Below are 19,490 nucleotides of genomic sequence, written 5' to 3'. Positions count from 1 at the left end.
CCGACCACCCCACACCCGCCCCGCGCTCCCCTCACGGCCCGGTCTGAGGGCGGTGCCGCGCCCCCGCCTCAGCGGCGGGGCGGGGGCGGGACCGGATGGAGCGACCGGCACCATAGCCAATGGGAACGCGGCCAGCGCGCTAATAAACCAATGAGAAGCCGAGGCCCCTCAGCGGCGGGAGAGCCCGAAATGAGCGACGGCCACTATAACCAATAGAGACGCCGCATCGCGCCGGGGGGCCAATGGGCGAGCCCGGAGTGTTCTAGAAGGGGCGGGCGGGAGGCGGGGCCGCGGTGCCCCGCCCGGCGCGGCCCAGAGCGGAGCGCAGTCATGGCGGTGAAGGCGCTCAACCCCAAGGCCGAGGTGGCCCGCGCCCAGGCCGCGCTGGCCGTCAACATCAGCGCGGCCCGCGGGCTGCAGGACGTGCTGAGGACCAACCTGGGGCCCAAGGGCACCATGAAGATGTGAGGGAGCGCCCGCGCCTCTCGCCGCGGGTGGGGTTGGGGGAGAGCGCGGCCTGAGGGGAGGCGTGAGGGGAAGCGGCGGGAGGCCGGGGTATGCGGAGGGGAACAAAGGCGGGAGGGGTGAGTGGCTGAGGGATGGAGGGAGCGGTGCGGGCCCGCGGCCCCGCACGTGTTTTGGGCCCGGGGATGGGCGGATGGATGAATGGATGGGGAAGGAGCGGGGCGGGCCCGCGGCCTCACACGTGTGCTGGGGCCGGGGCGCTGCTCACCCGCCCCGTGCCGCCCGCAGGCTCGTGTCGGGGTCCGGAGACATCAAGCTGACCAAAGATGGCAACGTGCTGCTGCAGGAGATGGTGAGCTGGGGCCGGTCCTCGCAGGGGGGTTTAGGGAGGCATGAGCGCGTTTGGGTGAGGGGGAATCGGTCCCCCGCTGCCCCACCCACCCTTATCCACTGAAAGCAAAATGTCCCTTGGGAGGAGGGTAAAGAAGTAAGTGCAGGGCAATACTGTAAAGAAAGTATTGTTAAAAATATAAACGGCATCATAAGAATCAGTAAAATAACCAGCCAAAGGAGTAGCAAACCAATTAGGGTGAACCATTAGAACATCACCTTCAGTTCTTTCTTAGCTGATCTCAGATTTTTGTTTGCTGTACCACTGCAGTGAAAGTTAACTGCTCAGCTTATTTTTTTTTTTCTAGCAAATCCAACACCCCACGGCCTCCTTGATAGCAAAAGTAGCAACAGCACAAGATGACATCACTGGAGACGGCACCACCTCGAATGTCCTCATCATTGGAGAGCTCCTAAAGCAAGCAGATCTTTATATTTCTGAGGTGTGTATCCATTGTTTCATTTGTAGGTGGGCAAGTTAAAACCTTCACTGAGACCCCTCAGTGTTTAGGGGGTTTTTTTGGGGTTTTTTTTGTTAAGTGTTTAATAGGAGTGGAACATAAATACATTGTTCTTCTTTAAATGGGAAGTTGTAAAAGGGGGAAAGCTGGAGGAGAGGACTTGAACCTTGTTCAAAATAAAACCCACTTGTTGTGGATACTATAAGTTTTAAGGTTTTGTGTGATACCTGCTGTTACTTTGTTTTGTGTGAGTCAAAACACTTCTGAAGCGTTAAAAAGGAGCATCTCCCTGAGGGCAGCTAAGCGTGGATGTTGCACAGCGAACACCCAAGTGTGCTTTGTAGTTCCCTTGGTTTCAGTTCTGTGCTAAATTAATCTGTACTTTTCCTCTGCATTGGAAGGACTTGCATTCCTTTTACATGTATTCAGAAGGACAGAACATCTGCCTGTGTGGAATATTCCCTGCGTGGAATATTCCCTGTGTTTTGCCATTCCATGGAACATTGAAATCGCGGGTTCTTTTTCTGGAAAAAGGATCGTTCAGTCTTCCAGTGTCCAATGATTTCTCTTCCCTTGCCTTAGGGTTTGCACCCTAGAATAGTAGCAGAAGGATTTGAGATTGCCAAGGAAAAAGCACTTGAGGTTTTGGAGCAGGTCAAAGTGTCCAAGGAGATGGACAGGGAGACCCTCATTGATGTTGCCAGGACATCCCTGCGGACTAAAGTCCACGCTGAGCTCGCTGACATCCTGACAGAGGTGAGTGTCCTCTGCCTCTCTGTGAAGAGATCCAGCTTTGGAAGTGCTGGGATTGTAATTTGAAGTGTGAAAGATGTGAACTTGCACTTTGGAAGACTGGTGGTCATTTTGGGATGTTCCCTTCCCCTGTGTTGCAGGCTGTGGTGGATTCTGTCCTGACAGTCAGAAAACCAGGTGAGCCCATTGACCTGTACATGGTGGAAATCATGGAGATGAAGCACAAATCAGAAACAGACACAACGTAAGTCAGGAGCATCCTTGTGCTTTGAGGAGTCTGGGGGGTTTTGGTTTCTCTTTAGGGTGTCCTAAAGCTCCCACTGAAGAGTTGAAATACAGATTTCAGCCACAGATATCTCGGCAGAGGTTTCTCAGTCACTGAACTTGATTCCTGGATGAAATTACTGAATACTAAAGAGCAACACTGGCTTAATATTGTTGGATAAATACTCTTTTTTTCTTTGTGTCTGTGACTTGATGATGCTTTAGGTTGGCATCTGTTAAATACAAAGCAGCATTTGATAAATGGAAACTGTGTTGTGGACTGGATATTCCATAGGATTTCTATTTCCCTCAGTGCATGGATGAATTCTGCACTAGCTTTCCTCAGTAGCTGATGCAGTCAGACACCATGCCAGAGCAAATTCCTTTTTTTCCACTGTGCCTGGTGTGCTTTTTTGTGGAATGAGCATGCCCTTGGAAGGGGAGCACATCATCCTTGTTCCCTGCCAACACGAGTGCCCAGGCAGTTTGGGTTGGACCAGTTCTGTTCTCTGCACTCCATGAAATGCTCTGTTTGTGCCAGTGACCCCCAGAATGGTTTTTAATCTCGCAGGCTGATCAGGGGGCTGGTTCTGGACCACGGAGCTCGCCACCCTGACATGAAGAAAAGAGTGGAAGATGCTTTTATTCTTACCTGCAACGTGTCTCTGGAGTATGAGAAAACGTGAGTACACAGCAAATGCTCACGTCCTAGGGACTTTAAATAAAAGTGTGCTTAAAAACCAACCAAGACTGTGAAGTTGAAAGGTGATGCCCCTTCTGCAGCCCTTTGGGAAAGGTGGTGGGTGAAAAAATCTGTGTGAGAGGCAGAGCTTCACAGTGGTTTTTATTTTGCTGTGTGATCACAGAAAGGTTGAAGGTCCTTCCTTTTTTGGGCAAACACATTAATGCACTTCAGAGTTCTCTCAGCTCCAAGTGCCTGCTTTGTTTTTTGAAGTGGAGAAGCTCTGAACTAGAGAGCAGGAGCAGCAGTGTGGGCTGGGGGGACTGGTTTGGTTTGGGTTGATTTCTTTAGAGTGTTACAGAAAGGCTCATTCCTTATGCTCAAGTTTATTGCTACAGCAGAGAGGAAGTTTTCTCAATCCTTTTTTGTGGGTTTTTTTTTCCCTGCAGAGAGGTGAGCTCTGGATTCTTCTACAAAAGCGCTGAGGAGAGGGAGAAGTTGGTGAAAGCAGAAAGGAAGTTCATTGAAGACAGAGTCAACAAAATCATAGAGCTGAAAAGAAAAGTCTGTGGCGACTCAGACAAAGGATTTGTTGTGATCAACCAGAAGGTGAGATGAAGAGAATAACTAAAAATTACTTGAAATGCTGGCTTCCTTGTGTGACTCACCTGCAGTTATTGAGCCAGAATTAGCTCAGTCTGATACTTCTGAATATAATGTACAGTTCCTGCTTGAGCTCTTCATCAAGCCTTGAGGAAGAACTTATTAGTGCCAGAAGAGTGAGAGAAGTGTTTTTAGCTTTGTCCTTATGCTGATGGTCACTTTCTGTTTCCAGGGAATTGACCCGTTTTCCTTGGATGCCCTTGCCAAAGAAGGAATAGTTGCTTTGAGGAGAGCTAAAAGGAGGAACATGGAAAGGTCAGTTCTGGGGGGAGGAGAGGATGCAATAACCTGCTCTTCCAAACTGAGACAGTGAGTCAAGTCTGCCTTAAATCCATCTTCGAAGACTTGACTAAAAATTCCACTTCAATATGTGCAGCTCTTGTGGTGTAACTCAGGGCACTTTGGACAAACTGGAGGAAGGGCAGCTTGAGCTCACAGGATGCTTTAATTGCAGACACTTACAGAAGAGCCTTAATTATACAAGTTAGTTTTTTTAAAGAGCTCTTCCATGGACAGAACCAAACTGTTCCCAGCCCAGGCTCCACATGCTGAAATACTGCACTTATTGTCAGAGACTTTGGGTTTTATTGACCGTAAAGCTGAGCTGTGCCTGTTCTCTGTCAGACTGACCCTGGCCTGTGGTGGCACTGCCATGAATTCCGTGGAGGATCTCACTCCTGACTGCCTGGGACACGCAGGGCTGGTCTATGAGTACACCCTGGTGAGTGACCAAGTGTTTGTTTGAAGAGTACAGCTGGAGTTGTGAAATAAAATACTTAAAATCCACTGGGATGTGAACATCTGCCTGGATGTTTGCTCCTGTCATAGACTGAGAAAACGGAAATTAAAGTTGTACTGCCTCTCATCACTTCTCGAAGTGCTGTCAGTGCAGAACCCAGCCTGAAAGCGTCCGGTTTATTAATTTGTGTCCACATTGCTGCAGTAAGTGTCTGCCAGGCAAACCTGAGCGTGTTTTCCACAGGGAGAGGAGAAGTACACCTTCATTGAGAAGTGTGAGAACCCCCGCTCGGTGACCCTGCTCATCAGGGGCCCCAACAAGCACACGCTCACCCAGATCAAGGACGCGGTGCGGGATGGGCTGCGGGCTGTGAAGAATGCCATTGAGGATGGTGAGTCCCCTCCCTGTTAATCATGATAAGGACCTGTAAAAGCACATCCCCAAATTATTATCAGCTCCCTTGGTTCCTGCTCCAGTCCAAGCCCGAGCTCAGTGTGAGGTGGTTTCATAGTTCTGTGGTTGATAACCTGTGTAAGTACTCAGCTGTTCAGGTGCAGGATGTGGAGGGAAGAGATCAAACTGCACTAAAAATGAGCTGTTTAAACTGAAACAGGTGCTTTTGCCGTGCAGGATGTGTGGTGCCAGGAGCAGGGGCACTGGAGGTGGCAGTAGCCAATGCTCTTGTGAAACACAAACCCAACGTGAAAGGAAGAGCCCAGCTCGGAGTTCAGGCTTTTGCTGATGCTCTGCTCATCATTCCTAAGGTAAAAGGCATTCCTGGGTGGAATTTGAGTGGCTTTGAAGCACTCACAGACTCAGTGCTTTTTCTGCTGGAGGGCTCTGTGATCAGCAAAACGAAGCCAATCCCTCTGTCCTGTGCCAGGTGCTTGCTCAGAACTCGGGCTATGATCCCCAGGAGACGCTGGTGAAGGTGCAGGCAGAGCACATGGAGTCGGGGCAGCTCACTGGGGTTGACCTCAGCACTGGTAAGGACTCCCTCCGCCACAGCGTGATGCTGCAGTCAGAACCTGGCTCAGCTCTGGAGGGCAAAGTGCTCTGAATGCAGAAAGTTTCATTACTGATGAAAAGCTGCACAGAAGCCTGGGCAGTCAGGCCGCTGTAGTTGAGTGTGCTCTGAGTTGAGGTTTTTAGAGGACAGAGCACACAGTCCCGCATGCAGTGAGTGATAGCAGATGTCAGCCAGCAGAAAGTCTCTGTGTGAACTGGCTGTTTAAAGGCTGCTCACTTCTCTTGCAGGGGAGCCAATGGTGGCTGCAGCAGCTGGAATCTGGGACAATTACAATGTCAAAAAGCAGCTGCTTCATTCATGGTAAGGCTGAATTTCACTTCTGACATTACTCTCTGTGTGTTTAAGTGGTGTAAAACCGAGGATCCCACCTTCAGGAAGATGTCTTGAAACAAAAAATGAAGCTGAGTTTGGCGATTGTAACAATATTTCTTTCGTGTTTCCAGCACGGTGATTGCCAGCAACATTCTCCTGGTGGATGAAATCATGAGAGCTGGGATGTCCTCCCTGAAAGGCTGAGCTGGGGCTGCTCCCTGTGGAATTTCTCCAAGGAATCCACCCCAGGGCCTGTCCTTGGCTGTGGTGGGTGTCCAGCAGCAGGAGTCACTCTGCCTCAGGGGGAGCCCCTTTGGTAACATGGCCACTCAAAATCTCAGCAACTTATCAAAGATTTGGCTCTAAAAAGGAGTTATTTATTTTTGATTTCACTGAAGTGTGTGGCTGCGGTTGTTTTCCATTTTTACCCAATAAACTCTTCTGTTCTGTGCTTTGGGTGTCTGTTCTTTAACCCTCCAGAACATTCTGCAGTGGGGGGGCTCTATTCCTGAGTCCTGCTCTTGGGAATTCTGTGAACTTACTGCTCAGGAGTGCTCTGGCAACAGGGTGGGATCAGGCCTGCAATTTGTTCAGTAAATTAAAAATAAGGAAAAGCTGGATTAAGGAAATCACTTAATAGTTTTGTACTTGCTTGTGAATGAAAACGAGCTCACTGAGTGCAGAATGGTTTGAAGGGGAGGGGTAAGGAGCTCTCTTAGGGGGTGGATTTTTATCGCTGGTTCTGCTGCATTAAAGAATTTATGTCAGAGCAGGCATAGGCAGAGCTTTCAGAGGGGTTGTGGCAGGGGTACAGACTCCTGCCCTTTGCAATGATTTTCCCTAATCCCAGCGGAGGAATCTCCTTCCTCTGTCAGGTGTGATGCTGAACGAGCAGAACCGACACCTTTTAAAAACGCCTCAAACACCCCAAAACCCCTCCCATGTGGGGAAGGGTTGCGGGTGGCCCCCATGCCTGGCAGCTTTACCCCCGTGTGCAGCCGGGGAGTGGCAGCAATCCCCTTCCCTTCCCCACAGCAATCCCCTTCCCTTCCCCGCAGCAATCCCCTTCCCTTCCCCGCAGCAATCTCCTTCCCTGCAGCAATCCCCTTCCCTACAGCAATCCCCTTCCCTCCCTACAGCAATCCCCTTCCCTTCCTACAGCAATCCCCTTCCCTACAGCAATCCCCTTCCCTACAGCAATCCCCTTCCCTTCCTACAGCAATCCCCTTCCCCGCAGCAATCCCCTTCCCTTCCTACAGCAATCCCCTTCCCCGCAGCAATCCCCTTCCCTTCCTACAGCAATCCCCTTCCCCGCAGCAATCCCCTTCCCCGCAGCAATCCCCTTCCCCGCAGCAATCCCCTTCCCTGCACCTCGGCTGCCCCGGAAGCGCTTCCCGAGCCCGCAGCGCCTCCGGTTGGGGCCCGCGGTTCCTCCGGCATGGGAACGGCGGCGGGGCTGCTCCTGCTGTGCTGCGGGCTGCTGGGGGCTCAGCGCGGTGAGAGCCCCAAAAAAATCCCCTTGGCAACCCCTAAATCCCCCTCCACGGAGCCTCCCGCTGATCCCCCAGGCAGGGCTCGCTCCCTTGCCGCAAACGGGACTTTAAATGCTTTGAGCTGCACGGGCGCCAATCGCTGTCACCCCTTCCAGCACACGCAGGCACATCCCGGCAGTGGCTGCTCCTCGCTCGTGTTTAAAAGTGAATCTTGGACGGAATTTCTCCCTTTCCAGCGCTCGGAGAGGATGGCAGCATGGTGCAGCTGCCCGGAGGAACCTTCCGGATGGGGTCGCAGCAGAGGAGGGGCGAGGAGGAGCCCGCCAGGGAGGTGACAGTGAAGCCGTTCGCTCTGGACAAGCACCCGGTGACAAACAGGGACTTCAGGTGAGCCCTCAGGTGGCCCTGGGGACGGGGCACGGGCAGCTGTGGTGGGGCTCTTCTGGGACTGGGGTCTGAACCTGGGGTCTGAAAGCCAATGCTTGGGTGCTCACTGGGGGAAAAAAAATGTGTCTGGCAATAGTAATTCACCCCCACAGGTGCAAGCTGAACTATCTTGGCAGTGGAGCTTGCAAATATTCTTTTATGGCCTTTCTCCTTCTTTCTTTCCTTTTTCTTCTTCTCTTTTTCATCTCATCCTCTTCTCCTCTTCTTCCTTTCTCTTTTCTCTTCCTCTTCTCCTCCTCCTTCCTTCTTCCCCTGTTTTTCTTCTCCTCCTCCTTTCCCTTTTCTCTCCCTATTCTTTCCCTCTCTTCTTCCACTTTTCTTTCTCTCTTCTTCTCCTCTTCCACTAACAGCAGCCACAGGTTTTATTGGCTTTTAAGGAATTTTTTTTCTCTCTGCAATTATGGAAACCTGAGTGCAGGCTGAGTTTACCTGCATGGGTACCATAAAAAATACCAAATCCATGCAAAGATGCACAGTGGACTGTTAAATCTAAATCAAACCATCTGGAGCTGGGGGTTCTGTAAGTTTTGTACCTTTTGCCTTGCTCTGAACTCGTTGCACAAGTAGATTTGTGAGGCAGAGCTTGAAGAACTCTTACCCAGACTATGTTGTATTTATGCCAGGGAGTTTGTTAGAGAAAAGAAATACAAAACAGAAGCAGAAGCATTTGGCTGGAGCTTTGTCTTTGAGGATTTCGTATCTGAAGAGCTGAAAAAAAAAAGTCACCCAAAAACTGGAGGTAAATCTGAATCCTATGATGAGTTTGGTGTTGCTTTTCAGAGAGCAGCTGCCTCTTTGCAGAGCCTGGCTGTTCTCAGAGGTTTTTCTTTAGTCTGGGGTTGTTTTGCTTTTGAACCACAGCAGGACTGAGCTGGGGTTGATTCATGTGCTCCTGTTTCCATGCTCTGTGAGCTGTCAGTCTGGGCTCCAGGGAGCTGGGAGGAAGTAAAACGTGTTTCAAAGTCCTTCAATAATCCAGCCTTAAAGCAGAAAAACTGAACAGCATGAGCCTGTTGATCTATTTTCACTTTTAAAAGCAGATGCCTCTGCTCTGTGGGAAAGCAGCATCCAAATGTCTGTGATAACCCAGCTCAAACTGCAGCATTTCCCAGACTAACACACCCTGCTGTGGGACGGTGCCACCGGTCCAGGTGTCACCAGTTCACCTTTAATCTGGTGTTATTTCTTTCCCCAGTCAGCCCCATGGTGGCTGCCCGTCGAGAAGGCATTTTGGAGACAGGTGAGTGAAACCCTGCTGTAATAAAATCCTGGTGTAATAAAACCCTGGTGTGGTGATTCCTCCCCGTGCTGGGAGCTGGTGTGTTGTGCGTGCTGAACAAAAACAGCTGAAAAAACATTTTCCATCCCTTTCCTCTCTTCCACCCCTTATTCCCTTTGTAATGAAAACTGTATAAAATTAATTCAAATCTGTTTAAATCCCTCCCAGCCCTCAGGCCCTGGCTCCAGCATAAAGGACAGGCTGGATTACCCAGTGCTGCACGTGAGCTGGAACGATGCTCAGGCCTTCTGTGCCTGGAAAGGGAAGCGGCTCCCGTCGGAGGAGGAGTGGGAATTTGCTGCCAGGGGAGGACTGGAGCGTACGTAGCACAAGCTCTGAGCTTTTCCCAAACCAGGCATGGAGTGCTGTTAGTTCCACCAGATCCAAACCTCCCTCCACGTGGTAACCTGAGGGGGTTTGAACCACCTCTTTTGGCCTGAGAATGTAATAATATTAATAATTAATAAAATAAATTAATAAAACCTCAGTATCCCAAGCTGAGCAGAAAAGGACAATCCTAAAAGCCTGGTTGGAGTGACCCTGGGCTAACAAGTGTCTTTTTCTCCTTGGCAGAAAGGATGTATCCCTGGGGAAACAAGTTCCAGCCAAACCGTACAAACCTGTGGCAGGTAAGATCCTAAAAATCATCCCACGCACCCTGGGCTCTCCCGTTTCACTCAGCCACTGAGTGAGGGTGTCCTGGGAAACACTGTGGGCACTGAAACGGAGCTCCTGGGGGGTTCTAAAAATACCCTTAGAGGGAGCAGGCTCAGCCCATGTTCCCTGGGAAACCAGGATTTTACTGCTTCTATAAATTCATGTTTGACGAAGGAACTTGTGACAACTTCAGCCGGGTGATCTCTCTTGACCAGCATAAATTCACACCGGAGTGCTACTGCCTACCTGAGGAGGTAGCCCTGTGAGGAGCAGGGTTTGGGGTTGTTGTTCCTGGGGTGGCTCTTTGCTGGGAGTGGTCTCTGTTCCCCCAGGGTGCCTTCCCTCGGGGGGACACGGCTGAGGACGGCTACCACGGCGTCTCCCCGGTGACAGCCTTCCCTGCCCAGAACAGCTACGGTACACAGCGCCCTCAGCCTGCTTCGGGGACGGCATCTGCTTCCTAAATTAATGTTAATTATCAAATTCTGGAGCTGGGCAGAGTTTCAGATGGGTGGGATCTGGGGTAGAGTAAGTGAGCCCAGGAAAAGCATCAGTGGTCAGTGCTGGACTTGGCTGAGATGCACCTGCTGCACTTCAGGCACCAGACCACCTCATTTTAATTATCACTGGGTTATTTTGTGACTTAGTGGGATGTAACAAAAATTCCAAGGATCTTGTTTGGCTGCCGTGTCCTCATGCACATGGGAAATGATGACACATTTAAGTTTGAAATACAGTGAGGAATTTCTTCAGCCTCACCATCGAACCACGCTCTTGAACGATGTTTTCAATGTTGTTCCCCCCCCCATACACCAAATCTGCAGCCCGTGCACACCTGCTCTCCTAATTCTGACACAAAACCATCTCAGGGCTCTATGACCTGCTGGGAAACACCTGGGAGTGGACAGCATCGGAATTCCTGGCTCCAGGAAGGGCATCCAGGGCTCAGAACATGCAGGTGCTGAGAGGGGCCTCGTGGATTGACACTGCAGATGGCTCTGCAAACCACAGAGCTCGAGTCACCACCAGGTAGGTCTGACCAAAGCCCAGGTGCTGCTGCACAAGGATTTTTCTCTGAGTTGGTTTTATTTTAAAAGATGTTTGTTCGTTCCTACACAATTTTTTGGAGAAGCAGTTGGCAGAGCACACTGCGAATATGGCTAAACACACTCCTGCTATAAACCCATTCCTAAATGCTTCTCAAATCATGTGTTTTCCAGCAGGCATTAATAATTAAATGCTTTTCTCTAAGTTACTCAGGGGAAGTGGAAGATGTTTCTGGGCTATTCTAGCAGGTCACATTAGGGTTGTGAGGGTTGTAGCATGTTAGGTATATGTGTTACCTAAGAAGGATCCCTAATTTGGGGTCTCTTTTTCCCTCTGAGGATGGGGAACACACCAGACTCTGCCTCTGACAACCTCAGCTTCCGCTGCGCTGCCGACGTCCCGCCCGTCCCAGCCTGGAAGAGCCGGAGCAAACCCGAGCTCTGAGGGCTCACTGGGAACACCTCAGGCATTTTCTCCTGTGGAGATGGACAGTAACCCCCAGCTGTCATTTCTATTAAACCCCAGTTGTTTATAAAAAATCAGAATCATTCCAACCTTTTCGGTGCTGGGATGTGTGGGTGGGAGCAGTGATGGGGATGGCAGCAAGGGGGGTTTGTCTTCAGTGTCCTTTTGGTGTGGATAGTCCAGCTCTCCTGTTGTTGTCCACGTAAAGCAGAGGGATGCATGTGTGGGACTGGGCCAGAGCTGCTCTCACCTCCAGCCCCCTGTGACCATCAGTGTGGGGCTGCCAGGGGGGAGAGTGATGGGGGAGATAATCAATCCCCATTCCCTTGGGAAGTTCCAGCTTTGGAGCAGTGCTGAGCCTTCCCAGAAGTAAAACAAGGCCCCTTCATTAGCATTTGAGCAGTGACAGATGACACAAAGCAGGGCCCCACCTCTCCCAGGAGGTACAACCAGCACAAACTCTTTGTGCACGAGCTCTGCTGACGGCACCAGGAGCCTTGACCACAAGGGTGGGCAAGAACGCTGCTCAGGGATCTCTCATCCACCTCTAACTGTCCCACAACAGGCACTGCAGCTGCTTCTGGCTCTGCTAAAAGGTGGCTTCTCCAAACCCATTCCTCCAGTGGGACACACCCCGAGAGCAAATCATTTGCTGGGTTTGTATTTACCCCAGCCCTAAGCCCAGTGAAAGAAAACTTAAAAACCCCAGAAACCACCGTTTCGTTTTCCAAGATTTTACTCGCCTGCCGTGAGCCAAACCAGGGGCAGTGATCAGAACAGCCCCTCCTCGGCTGCCAGGGTGAGCAGGATGGCCTTGCAGGTGTTCTCAAAGAGGGCAGCTCTGTTCTGGGCCTCCCCCTTCTTCACCCAGTGGCGGTAGGTGCGGAAGGCACAGGCGTCGATGAGCTTGCGGACGGGCTTGAGGGCGTAGGGGTCCCTGACCACCAGCTCCCGGGTCACTGACTTCACCTGCCGGTACTGGTAGTAAATCCTCACCGAGGCCAGCACGGTCAGGCAGATCACCTGGGGCACAGGGAACAGCCTGGCATTCAGGGATGGATGCAGGGGAATCCCACAACAGCCTGGCATTCAGGGGAATTCTCCCACAACAGCCTGGCATTCAGGGATGGATACAGGGGAATCCCCACAATGGGGTGATCCCAGTGAATCCCCCCATGTTGAGGGGTCAGGAGGGAGCTCAGTGCCTGGCACAGTTCAGTTCCTGTGGGGCTGGCAAAGGGCAGGGGCTCATGCCAGGGAATCACAGAATCACAGCATGGTTTGAGTGAAAAGGGAACTTAAAGCCCATTGCAGTCCATCCCCTGCTGTGGGCAGGGACACCTTCCACCTTCTAGGATGCTCCAAGCCCTATCTGACCTGGCCTTGGACACTTCCAGAGATCCAGGGGCAGCCACAGCTTCTCTGGGAACCTCTGCCACGGCCTCACCACCCTCACAGCCAAGAATTTCTTGCCACTATCCCATCTATCCCTGCCCTCTGGCAGTGGGAAGCCACTCCCCCTTGCCCTGCCACTCCATCCTTTCTCCAAGGTCCCTCTCCAGCTCTCTTGGAGCCTTTTTAGGCAGTGGAAAGGGCTCTAAGGTCTCCCTGGAGCCATCTCTTCTGCAGGCTGAACTCTCCAGCTCTTTCAATGGTTTGTTTTGGAGGTGAGAGGCAATTTCTCCCTTAACTCCCTCCCACGAGCAAGTCTGCACCCAGGCTGCCTCATCCTCCTAAAACCCAGCCCCATCAGCCTTACCCAACGCCCAGTTTCTCCCAGCTCAGCTGGAAAACCCATCCCACTGCTGGCTCCTGCAGCTCCCAGCCTCATCCCCACCTTGAATCTGCGGAAGGGGCTGAAGTGCCGGACCTCCTCCGCGTCGTACTGCTGGAAGAAGGGGTGCGCCAGCGCCTCGCCCGCCGTGTACCGCTGCCGCGGGTCCACCACCAGGAACCGCGAGATCTGCGCGGGGGCACCCGCTCAACCTGGGCCGTCCCAGGGGTCTGCAGCAGCCCCTCCACTCCCAAGTTTTCCCAGCCCAAGCTCCTACCAGGTCCTTGACGGTGTCGGAGCGGTCGTCCCACTCCGGGGAGCCGAACTGGTAATCGCCGTTCATGATCATGCGCAGCATCAGCATCTGCTTGCGGTGCCAGAAGGGCGGCGAGCCGGCCAGCAGGGTGTACATGATCACCCCGGTGCTCCACCTGCGGGCAGCCCACACGGAGCCTCCAGCACCCCTGTGCCACCCCCGGGGCACCCAGCTGGCTCTGCGCCCCAGGGCTGGCCGCACCTGCCCCGGCCTCCCTGGAAAACCGGCAGGGAGCTGCCCCGCGTGTGCCCGGGGATGAGCTCGCTGCTGGAGAGGGGTTTGAGCTGAGCTGGTGGGAAGCTGCTCCCTGGATGCTGCAGGAGGATGCCTTGAGATGAGTGTTTGACCCTTGCAGAGTGTTTGAGGGAAGGGAGTGGGGCTTGGTGGTGCCAGGCAGGCTGGATGCCCCCGGGTACCACTCAGGCTGTGCAGTGTGTCCTAGCTCAGACTGGGAAGGGGATGAAATGCCCTGGTGCGTGTCACAGCTGACAGCCTGAAGCCGCCAGAGAGGGTGGCAAAGTCCCTGCAGAGCTCTGGTGGGCTGCCCTGAGCTGGCTGCTCTCTCAGGAGCTGCACAAGGTGCGTTTAAAACCCCCGTGTCATGGAGCTCAGCCTAAGTTGACTTCCATGAACAGAAAGCGTTGCTTTCCCTCCCACAACGGGGCAAAGTGGGGAGATGGCCTTGTCCCCAAGCTGCTCCTCCCTCTGCTCTGTGCCAGAGCCCCCTGGTGACCCAGACAGCCCCTCACGCCACCAGTATTGGCTTTTGGTGCATCATTTCCTTCCCAAACACTCAAACAGGTTCCCATCGGCACAGTTCTGGCCGTGCCTCAAACCCCGTGTGTGTGTTTAGGGAACAGCTTCTCACTCACATATCCACCTCCTTCCCGTAGCCTTGGTGCTCATCATCCATGGAGCACTGCAGGATCTCGGGGGCCAGGTAGCCAGGAGTGCCACAGATCTCTGTGGGGACAGGGACACAGGGCAGAGCATCAGCCCAGGGGCCGTTCCCACCCGCCCCCAGGCAGCCCATGGTGGGATATCTGCAGGGATGGCGCTCACAGGGAGGAATCACAACCTGTGTGCATTTTGTGGCTTTTTTTTGGTGAGTTATTGTGGCTAAAAAGTGAGTAATGAAAATTATATGGATGCTTGTGGGAGGAGATGCCTGTTGGGTACGTGGCTCTTTGCATATAGGAGTAAGTGGATGAGCTAATGGGGATCAGCTGGAGGAAACAGAAGTGGAATGGATTAGGATGGTTTTCCTAAAGAGCAGCAATTTTTTCATGGCAAGGAAACAGGTGTGGAGGCTGTGTGCAGTCAGAACTTGTGTGTGAGGACAACAGAAGCAGCCAAACAGCACCAATTTGCAGCCCCAGGTGAGACTGGTGACAAGGAGAGAGTGGGGCTGGAAAATCTCACCAGCCCAGCATCCCCCCACCTCGCCAAGCCCCCGACCTTTGAGCTTCTCATTCTCGTTCAGCTGGCAGGAGAAGCCAAAATCCGTCAGCTTGATGTTCATGTCGTCATCCAGCAGGATGTTCTCCGGCTTCAGGTCCCGGTGGACGATGTTGATGGAGTGCAGGTACTGGATCACTTCCAGCAGCGCTCGCATGATCTTCCTGGGGATGGAGACAGCTCATCCCCTATCCCAAATATCCACTGGCACCATGACCCCAGGGATGGGGACGGGGACAGTGCACAGGGACACAGCCCAGGGTGCTGTGCTGGCTGCAAGGTCTCCCCCCAAACCCACGCTCTGCTCTTGCAAGGTGATTTTCACCCCTCTGCCCCTACCTGGTTTCTTTCTCGCTCAAGGTGACTTTCTCAGTGAGGTAGTCAAAGAGCTCCCCTCTCTTCATCCTGCACGAGGGAGGGGAAACAGAGTCAGGCAGAGGCTGAGCTGCAACAGCTAACCAGCCCTGAGTCCCTGGGGAGGATCAATCAGGGGTCTGTGCTCCTTAACAGCCCAAAATAACTTTCATAAAAAGGGGTTAAAAAGCCTTTATACATTTCAGTAAAATATCAGGCAGGAGGAGAAGCAGCTGTGCCTGGAGAGGGCAGGTTTTGGATAGAAACACATTTGTTAAGGCTGGAAAAGGTCTTTAAGATCACCAAGTCCAACCATCAGAGATGGAGCAGGGATGGGGCTCTCCCAGTGCCATCCCACGCCTCTGACATCCACTGCACTGCCCTGGCATTGGGAACTGTGGCTTTGCAGACACCCTGATCCCAGTGAGCGTATAAATAACCCTCAGGGCTGCATGACAGCTCCCACCAAAGGTTACAGGGAAACCCGAGCAGAGCTGAGCCGCTGACAGAGGGGAAACAGTGCTGGCAGCAGGGCTGCAATGAGCTTGCAGTAATTGGGGCTTAATTCTACCTTAAGGGCTGCTTGTCCCTCCACTTTGCCATTTCTGGGCCATAAAAAGCTGGGACCAGTCTGTAGAGAGGGAGTGGGCCCAGGGTGCTGAGCCAGCCAGTACTTACAGGTCAAACACCAAGAAGAAAAAGGTGCTGGATTCATAGCTGTCTTTCAGCTGGACTGCAAGAAAGCACAGGGGCTGTGAGCACCGTGTTCCTGTCCATCAGCAGACTAAAAACCTGATTAAACTGCTAATTGAGTTAATGAGGAGCTGATCTTCACGAGCTGGGAGGCAACATGGGGGGCACTGCTGGGGGGTGTGTGTGTGGAGGGAGAGCAGACAATGCTCTGAGCAGGTGCCCGGCATCATCCAGGGATTTCACCCCAAAAACCCTTCCTGGGCACACCCTGAGGAACAAACAGGGCAGGAATTCCCTTTGGCTGGACGCTCAAGGCCTGACTTACTGACGTTGGGGTGGCCCGAGACCTTGCGGAGGATGTCGATCTCCTTGGTGGTGGCTTCCCGCAGCTCCTGCACCTCCTTGGGGGAGATGTTCCCCGCCGTGATGTCGATGATCTTCACGGCGTATTCCTGCCTTGTTGTTTTGTGGATGCACCGCCGGACCACGCTGCTCACCCCCCTGCCAGGGAGAAAAGGGGGGGTTCCATCCCTGCCCGCCCGGCCACCGGCACCTGGGCGGGCTGGGATTTTCATGCACCAGCGGGTCTCGCTCTGTCACCCTGTCTCGGTGGGACAGAAGGTTTTGAGCTGATGGAAAAGTGCTGTTCCATGCTATTTTTAGCCCCATGCTGCTGTGGGCCCTGTTTGTATCAGATTCCCAGGGAACGCTGTTCCTCTCTGGCACTGGAGGACGTGAAACCAAAACAAGCCGCTTTGCCAAAAAGAAAGCTTTACCTGCCCAAAACCTCCTTCGGCTCATATTTTTCATAGAACTCCTTGGACGAGTTCCAGTCTGGTAGATCTTCTTCCTTGGTCATCTCTGGCTCCTGTCAGGCAGCGCTCTGGGCTTGTCTGAGGGCAGAAAGGGGCTGCAAGGAAAAAAGAGAGAGGATGGGAACTCACTGCCCCCAGAGCTGGGATCATCAATCCCTCATGGAAGAAAAAACATGGAGGAGGAAGGAAGAGAAGGAAAATTCCAGACCAACCAAAGCGGGTATTTTGCAGCTTGGAAAAGCCAAGCTTTGCCCTTGGGATGCTGTGGAGATCGCACAGGGAACAGGAAAAACCCCACTGGATTCCCTCAAAATAGTGTTTAAAGGGAATAGAAAGAGAGTGAGGAGGAAAAAGAGGAGGTGAGGGTCAGTGAAGCAGCGAGAGGGGCTGGTTGGGTCAGGGTGCAGGTGGGGACAGAGGGACTGGGGACAGTGGGAGCTGAGCCAGCGTGAGGACAGCAGCTGAAAGAGCTCCCTCAGCCACCCCTGTGCAGCTGCCAGCAGCCTCCACAACTCCTGAAGGGCTCTTGTCCCATTTCTTTCTCCTGTCTCAGGCTTGGAGAGGTTTTTATACAGCCTGTTTCTGTGCCCATACACGGAGTCCAGGCAGTCAGGATGGAAAGCAGTTCTTACAAGCCTGGACAACAAAATTGTTCCTTTGAGATGACAGTTTGTTGTTGGGGACGGGACAGAGGTGAGCAGGAGATCCCCAGTTCTGCGAGCTTTCCTTTGCCCTCCTCTCAATAACTCTGCCAGGGCACTGGCAGCTCTGAGTACATTTAAATCTCATTAGCAATGTGTATCTGTCCTGACCTGGTTTTAAGGACCAAAGTGGTATTTTAGCGTCTGGCTGCTGCTGCCAGGGATGCCTAACATGGGCTGCAGCATTTCTAAACAGCCATGAGTTTAACTTACAGATTTTTAGTTGCTGAAAATAAATGTTGTGAGTAACGCCAAACCAAGCTGAAATCACAAAGGAGAGGCAGGACCAGGAAGTAGGAAAAATAAAATATATCTGAGGTGGGGGGGGGGGGGTAACCAAAAACTGATTATTTTTGAAAATCCAGGTCCTTGGGGGTTGGTGTTGTGGGGAAGGGCCGGGGAGCATCCACGGAGCTCTGCCCGGAGAAGCCTGGAATCTGCACGCTGCCTTCTCCTGGGAGGGAAGAACCCGGGCGTTTGTTTAAAACACCCTGGAATTACATAAGCAGCCGGTGCAGGGCTCTTACGGGATACCCTGGGTTCATCAGCAGAATGCAGAGGGGGTCGTGAGGGGATTATTTCCTGCCCGGAGGAACACTGAGGGTGAGGCGCTGGGCATCGCCCCCCGCCCGCAGCCGCCAAACAGCGGCGGGGGTGTCTCTGAGGAGGACAAAGATATTCAAACACGCACTGGGATAAACCCGCAAAGCTCAAGGAAAAAAAAAAAGCAAGCTTTCAGGCCGGCAGGACAACGCGGCCCCTCTCCCTGAGCCGCCGGGGTGCTCCTGCCGCTGACCCGGAGACAAAGAACGCTGAGCACGGGAGTTTCCCGGGGCAGGACCCCCCCTCACACGCCCTCCCCTCAGCGCCGCCGGCTCCTCACCTCGCTGAGGGCAGCGCCGGGCCGGGCCTGGAGCCGGGAGCCGCCGGGAGCCGCCGGGAGCCGCGGGGAGCCGCGGAGAGCCGCCGGGAGCCGCCGGGAGCCGCCGGGAGCCGCCGGGAGCCGCCGGGAGCCGTGGAGAGCCGCCGGGAGCCGAGCGCTCAGGGCCGGCCGCCGCCGCCCGGCCCCGCAGAAAGCGCAGCGCGAGTTGGCAGCGGCGGGCGCCGGGCGGGCATGGCCGGGCAAGGGGCAAGGGGGGGCCGGGGGCCGCCCCGGAGCTGCGGCACTTCCCCGGTTTAACCCTTCCGCCGCCGGGCCCCGGCGCGGCCCCGGCCCCTCCTCCCCGGGGGTGTTGCTGTGGGGCCGCCGGGAGCCGGGGCTGACCCCGGGGCGGCGGGAGGAGCTGGGAGGGCAGAGCCAGGGAATGGGGAAAGGTGGGAGCGTCCCGGCGCTGCCACTGTGAGCGCTGGTCCTCACCCACCGCCAGGTCCGGGCGCCTCTTGGATACCTCCAGGGATGGTGACTCCACAACTTCTTTGGGAAACCTCTTCCACTGCCTGACCACCCAAACAGTGGGTGGGTGGGTCAAATTTTTGGTTGTTTGTTTTGCTCTAATAGCTAACCGAATCTCCCCTGTGTCAGCTTATCAGCTTAAGGCCACTTCCTCTCGTCACAGATTGGCCCAAATCCTCCATTGGTTTTTATTGCAGTTTCACAAGAACATTGAAACACCCCAGAAATGAGATGGGAGCGTGATCAGCAGAGGCGAAGCTGCTCCTGTCACCAGGACAGGCATTTCTGTCCTCATTGCCCCTGTGTGAGGTGAGTCCTCTCCCTTTTGAAGATCGATTTAATCTCTTCACTTCCAGGAACCGCAGGTGAGAGGTGAAGTGCTTTAGGAACAGGCAGAACATCCAACAGCATAACAGCACTTCCGTGAAAACGGGTCATGCTAGGGACAGTATTTTTAATAGGCACTGCACTTTCCAAAGCAGGGTTATTCTCCACCCCACTTCCTGGTGGGAGCACAGCTTAGCCAAGCTTTTCCAGTGGTGGCCAGGAGGGTGTTTACTTTATCAGCACCAAGGATTTGAGCAAGGCACGACCGCAGCTGCTCCCTCCGATGGAAAAAGGAGGGTTTGCACTTGGCATCAGTACATACTTTAAAAATAATAATAATTATTTTCATGTAGCAGTGCTTGCCTGAGCCAGGCATGAGGGGAAAGGCCACAGGCCCATCCTTTGCATGGTTCAACAATACCACAGCATAAAAAATACACTTGCAGAAAATACCCTGCCAAAATCAATTCACCTCCTCACCCTGCAACTCCAGCAAACTCAACTAGAGCAAG

At 53.3% G+C, this 19,490-nt stretch overlaps 3 protein-coding genes and 2 non-coding genes across 8 annotated transcripts; 4 read left to right on the top strand and 1 right to left on the bottom strand.

Moving 5' to 3' along the window:
• Positions 1-283: 283 nt before the first annotated feature.
• LOC120761334 (T-complex protein 1 subunit zeta) lies at positions 284-6,210 on the top strand. The gene is made up of 14 exons (XM_040082476.2): positions 284-464; positions 754-817; positions 1,164-1,298; positions 1,899-2,072; positions 2,210-2,313; positions 2,905-3,015; positions 3,465-3,624; positions 3,851-3,933; positions 4,303-4,399; positions 4,661-4,808; positions 5,048-5,181; positions 5,301-5,403; positions 5,675-5,747; positions 5,891-6,210. The coding sequence occupies exons 1-14, from the start codon at positions 331-333 to the stop codon at positions 5,961-5,963; spliced, it is 1,593 nt and encodes a 530-aa protein (XP_039938410.1). The 5' UTR covers positions 284-330; the 3' UTR covers positions 5,964-6,210.
• On the top strand, positions 1,629-1,760 carry LOC120761563 (small nucleolar RNA SNORA22). The gene has a single exon (XR_005703687.1). It is a non-coding gene; the product is annotated as a small nucleolar RNA SNORA22 (small nucleolar RNA).
• LOC120761562 (small nucleolar RNA SNORA15) lies at positions 2,648-2,784 on the top strand. The gene has a single exon (XR_005703686.1). It is a non-coding gene; the product is annotated as a small nucleolar RNA SNORA15 (small nucleolar RNA).
• A 964-nt stretch (positions 6,211-7,174) lies between the features above and the next one.
• Positions 7,175-11,160, top strand: SUMF2 (sulfatase modifying factor 2). Its single transcript, XM_040082759.2, is given in 10 exon segments — positions 7,175-7,255; positions 7,489-7,639; positions 8,323-8,410; positions 8,412-8,438; positions 8,895-8,939; positions 9,147-9,297; positions 9,552-9,607; positions 9,968-10,052; positions 10,505-10,664; positions 11,021-11,160. Coding segments are annotated over 10 exon segments (927 nt in total). The 5' UTR covers positions 7,175-7,197; the 3' UTR covers positions 11,127-11,160.
• On the bottom strand, positions 10,703-18,248 carry PHKG1 (phosphorylase kinase catalytic subunit gamma 1). 4 transcript variants are annotated; one of them, XR_005703666.2, is made up of 12 exons: positions 18,142-18,248; positions 16,519-16,652; positions 16,068-16,243; positions 15,728-15,782; positions 15,035-15,100; positions 14,696-14,859; positions 14,110-14,200; positions 13,199-13,352; positions 12,985-13,110; positions 11,891-12,170; positions 11,238-11,427; positions 10,703-11,158 (listed from the first exon to the last, which is right to left on the bottom strand). XR_005703666.2 is itself a non-coding variant. In XM_040082757.2 (11 exons), the coding sequence occupies exons 2-10, from the start codon at positions 16,599-16,601 to the stop codon at positions 11,919-11,921; spliced, it is 1,167 nt and encodes a 388-aa protein (XP_039938691.1). In that variant the 5' UTR covers positions 16,602-16,652; positions 18,142-18,248; the 3' UTR covers positions 10,703-11,427; positions 11,891-11,918. The 4 variants fall into 4 exon arrangements, 3 of the variants coding, with proteins under 3 accessions (XP_039938691.1, XP_039938690.1, XP_039938692.1); XM_040082757.2 differs by having other exon boundaries at positions 10,703-11,427; XM_040082756.2 differs by lacking the exons at positions 10,703-11,158; positions 11,238-11,427 and having other exon boundaries at positions 11,866-12,170.
• Positions 18,249-19,490: the final 1,242 nt, after the last annotated feature.

Source organism: Hirundo rustica, chromosome 19, assembly GCF_015227805.2.
Source record: "Hirundo rustica isolate bHirRus1 chromosome 19, bHirRus1.pri.v3, whole genome shotgun sequence".
NCBI classification, from domain to species: domain Eukaryota; kingdom Metazoa; phylum Chordata; class Aves; order Passeriformes; family Hirundinidae; genus Hirundo; species Hirundo rustica.
The sequence above is the reverse complement of the archived record's forward strand: the minus strand, read 5'-3'. Positions and strand labels throughout refer to the sequence as shown.

Coding starts and splice junctions, on each gene's coding strand:
- LOC120761334 (XM_040082476.2), top strand. CDS start 331: ATGGCGGTGAAGGCGCTCAACCCCAAGGCCGAGGTGGCCCGCGCCCAG. Junction 2,073..2,209: donor TCGCTGACATCCTGACAGAG/GTGAGTGTCCTC, acceptor CCTGTGTTGCAG/GCTGTGGTGGATTCTGTCCT. Junction 5,748..5,890: donor AAGCAGCTGCTTCATTCATG/GTAAGGCTGAAT, acceptor TCGTGTTTCCAG/CACGGTGATTGCCAGCAACA.
- PHKG1 (XM_040082757.2), bottom strand. CDS start 16,601: ATGACCAAGGAAGAAGATCTACCAGACTGGAACTCGTCCAAGGAGTTC. Junction 13,353..14,109: donor TACGGGAAGGAGGTGGATAT/GTGAGTGAGAAG, acceptor GGCTGCCCGCAG/GTGGAGCACCGGGGTGATCA. Junction 12,171..12,984: donor GCCCCTTCCGCAGATTCAAG/GTGGGGATGAGG, acceptor CCTGTGCCCCAG/GTGATCTGCCTGACCGTGCT.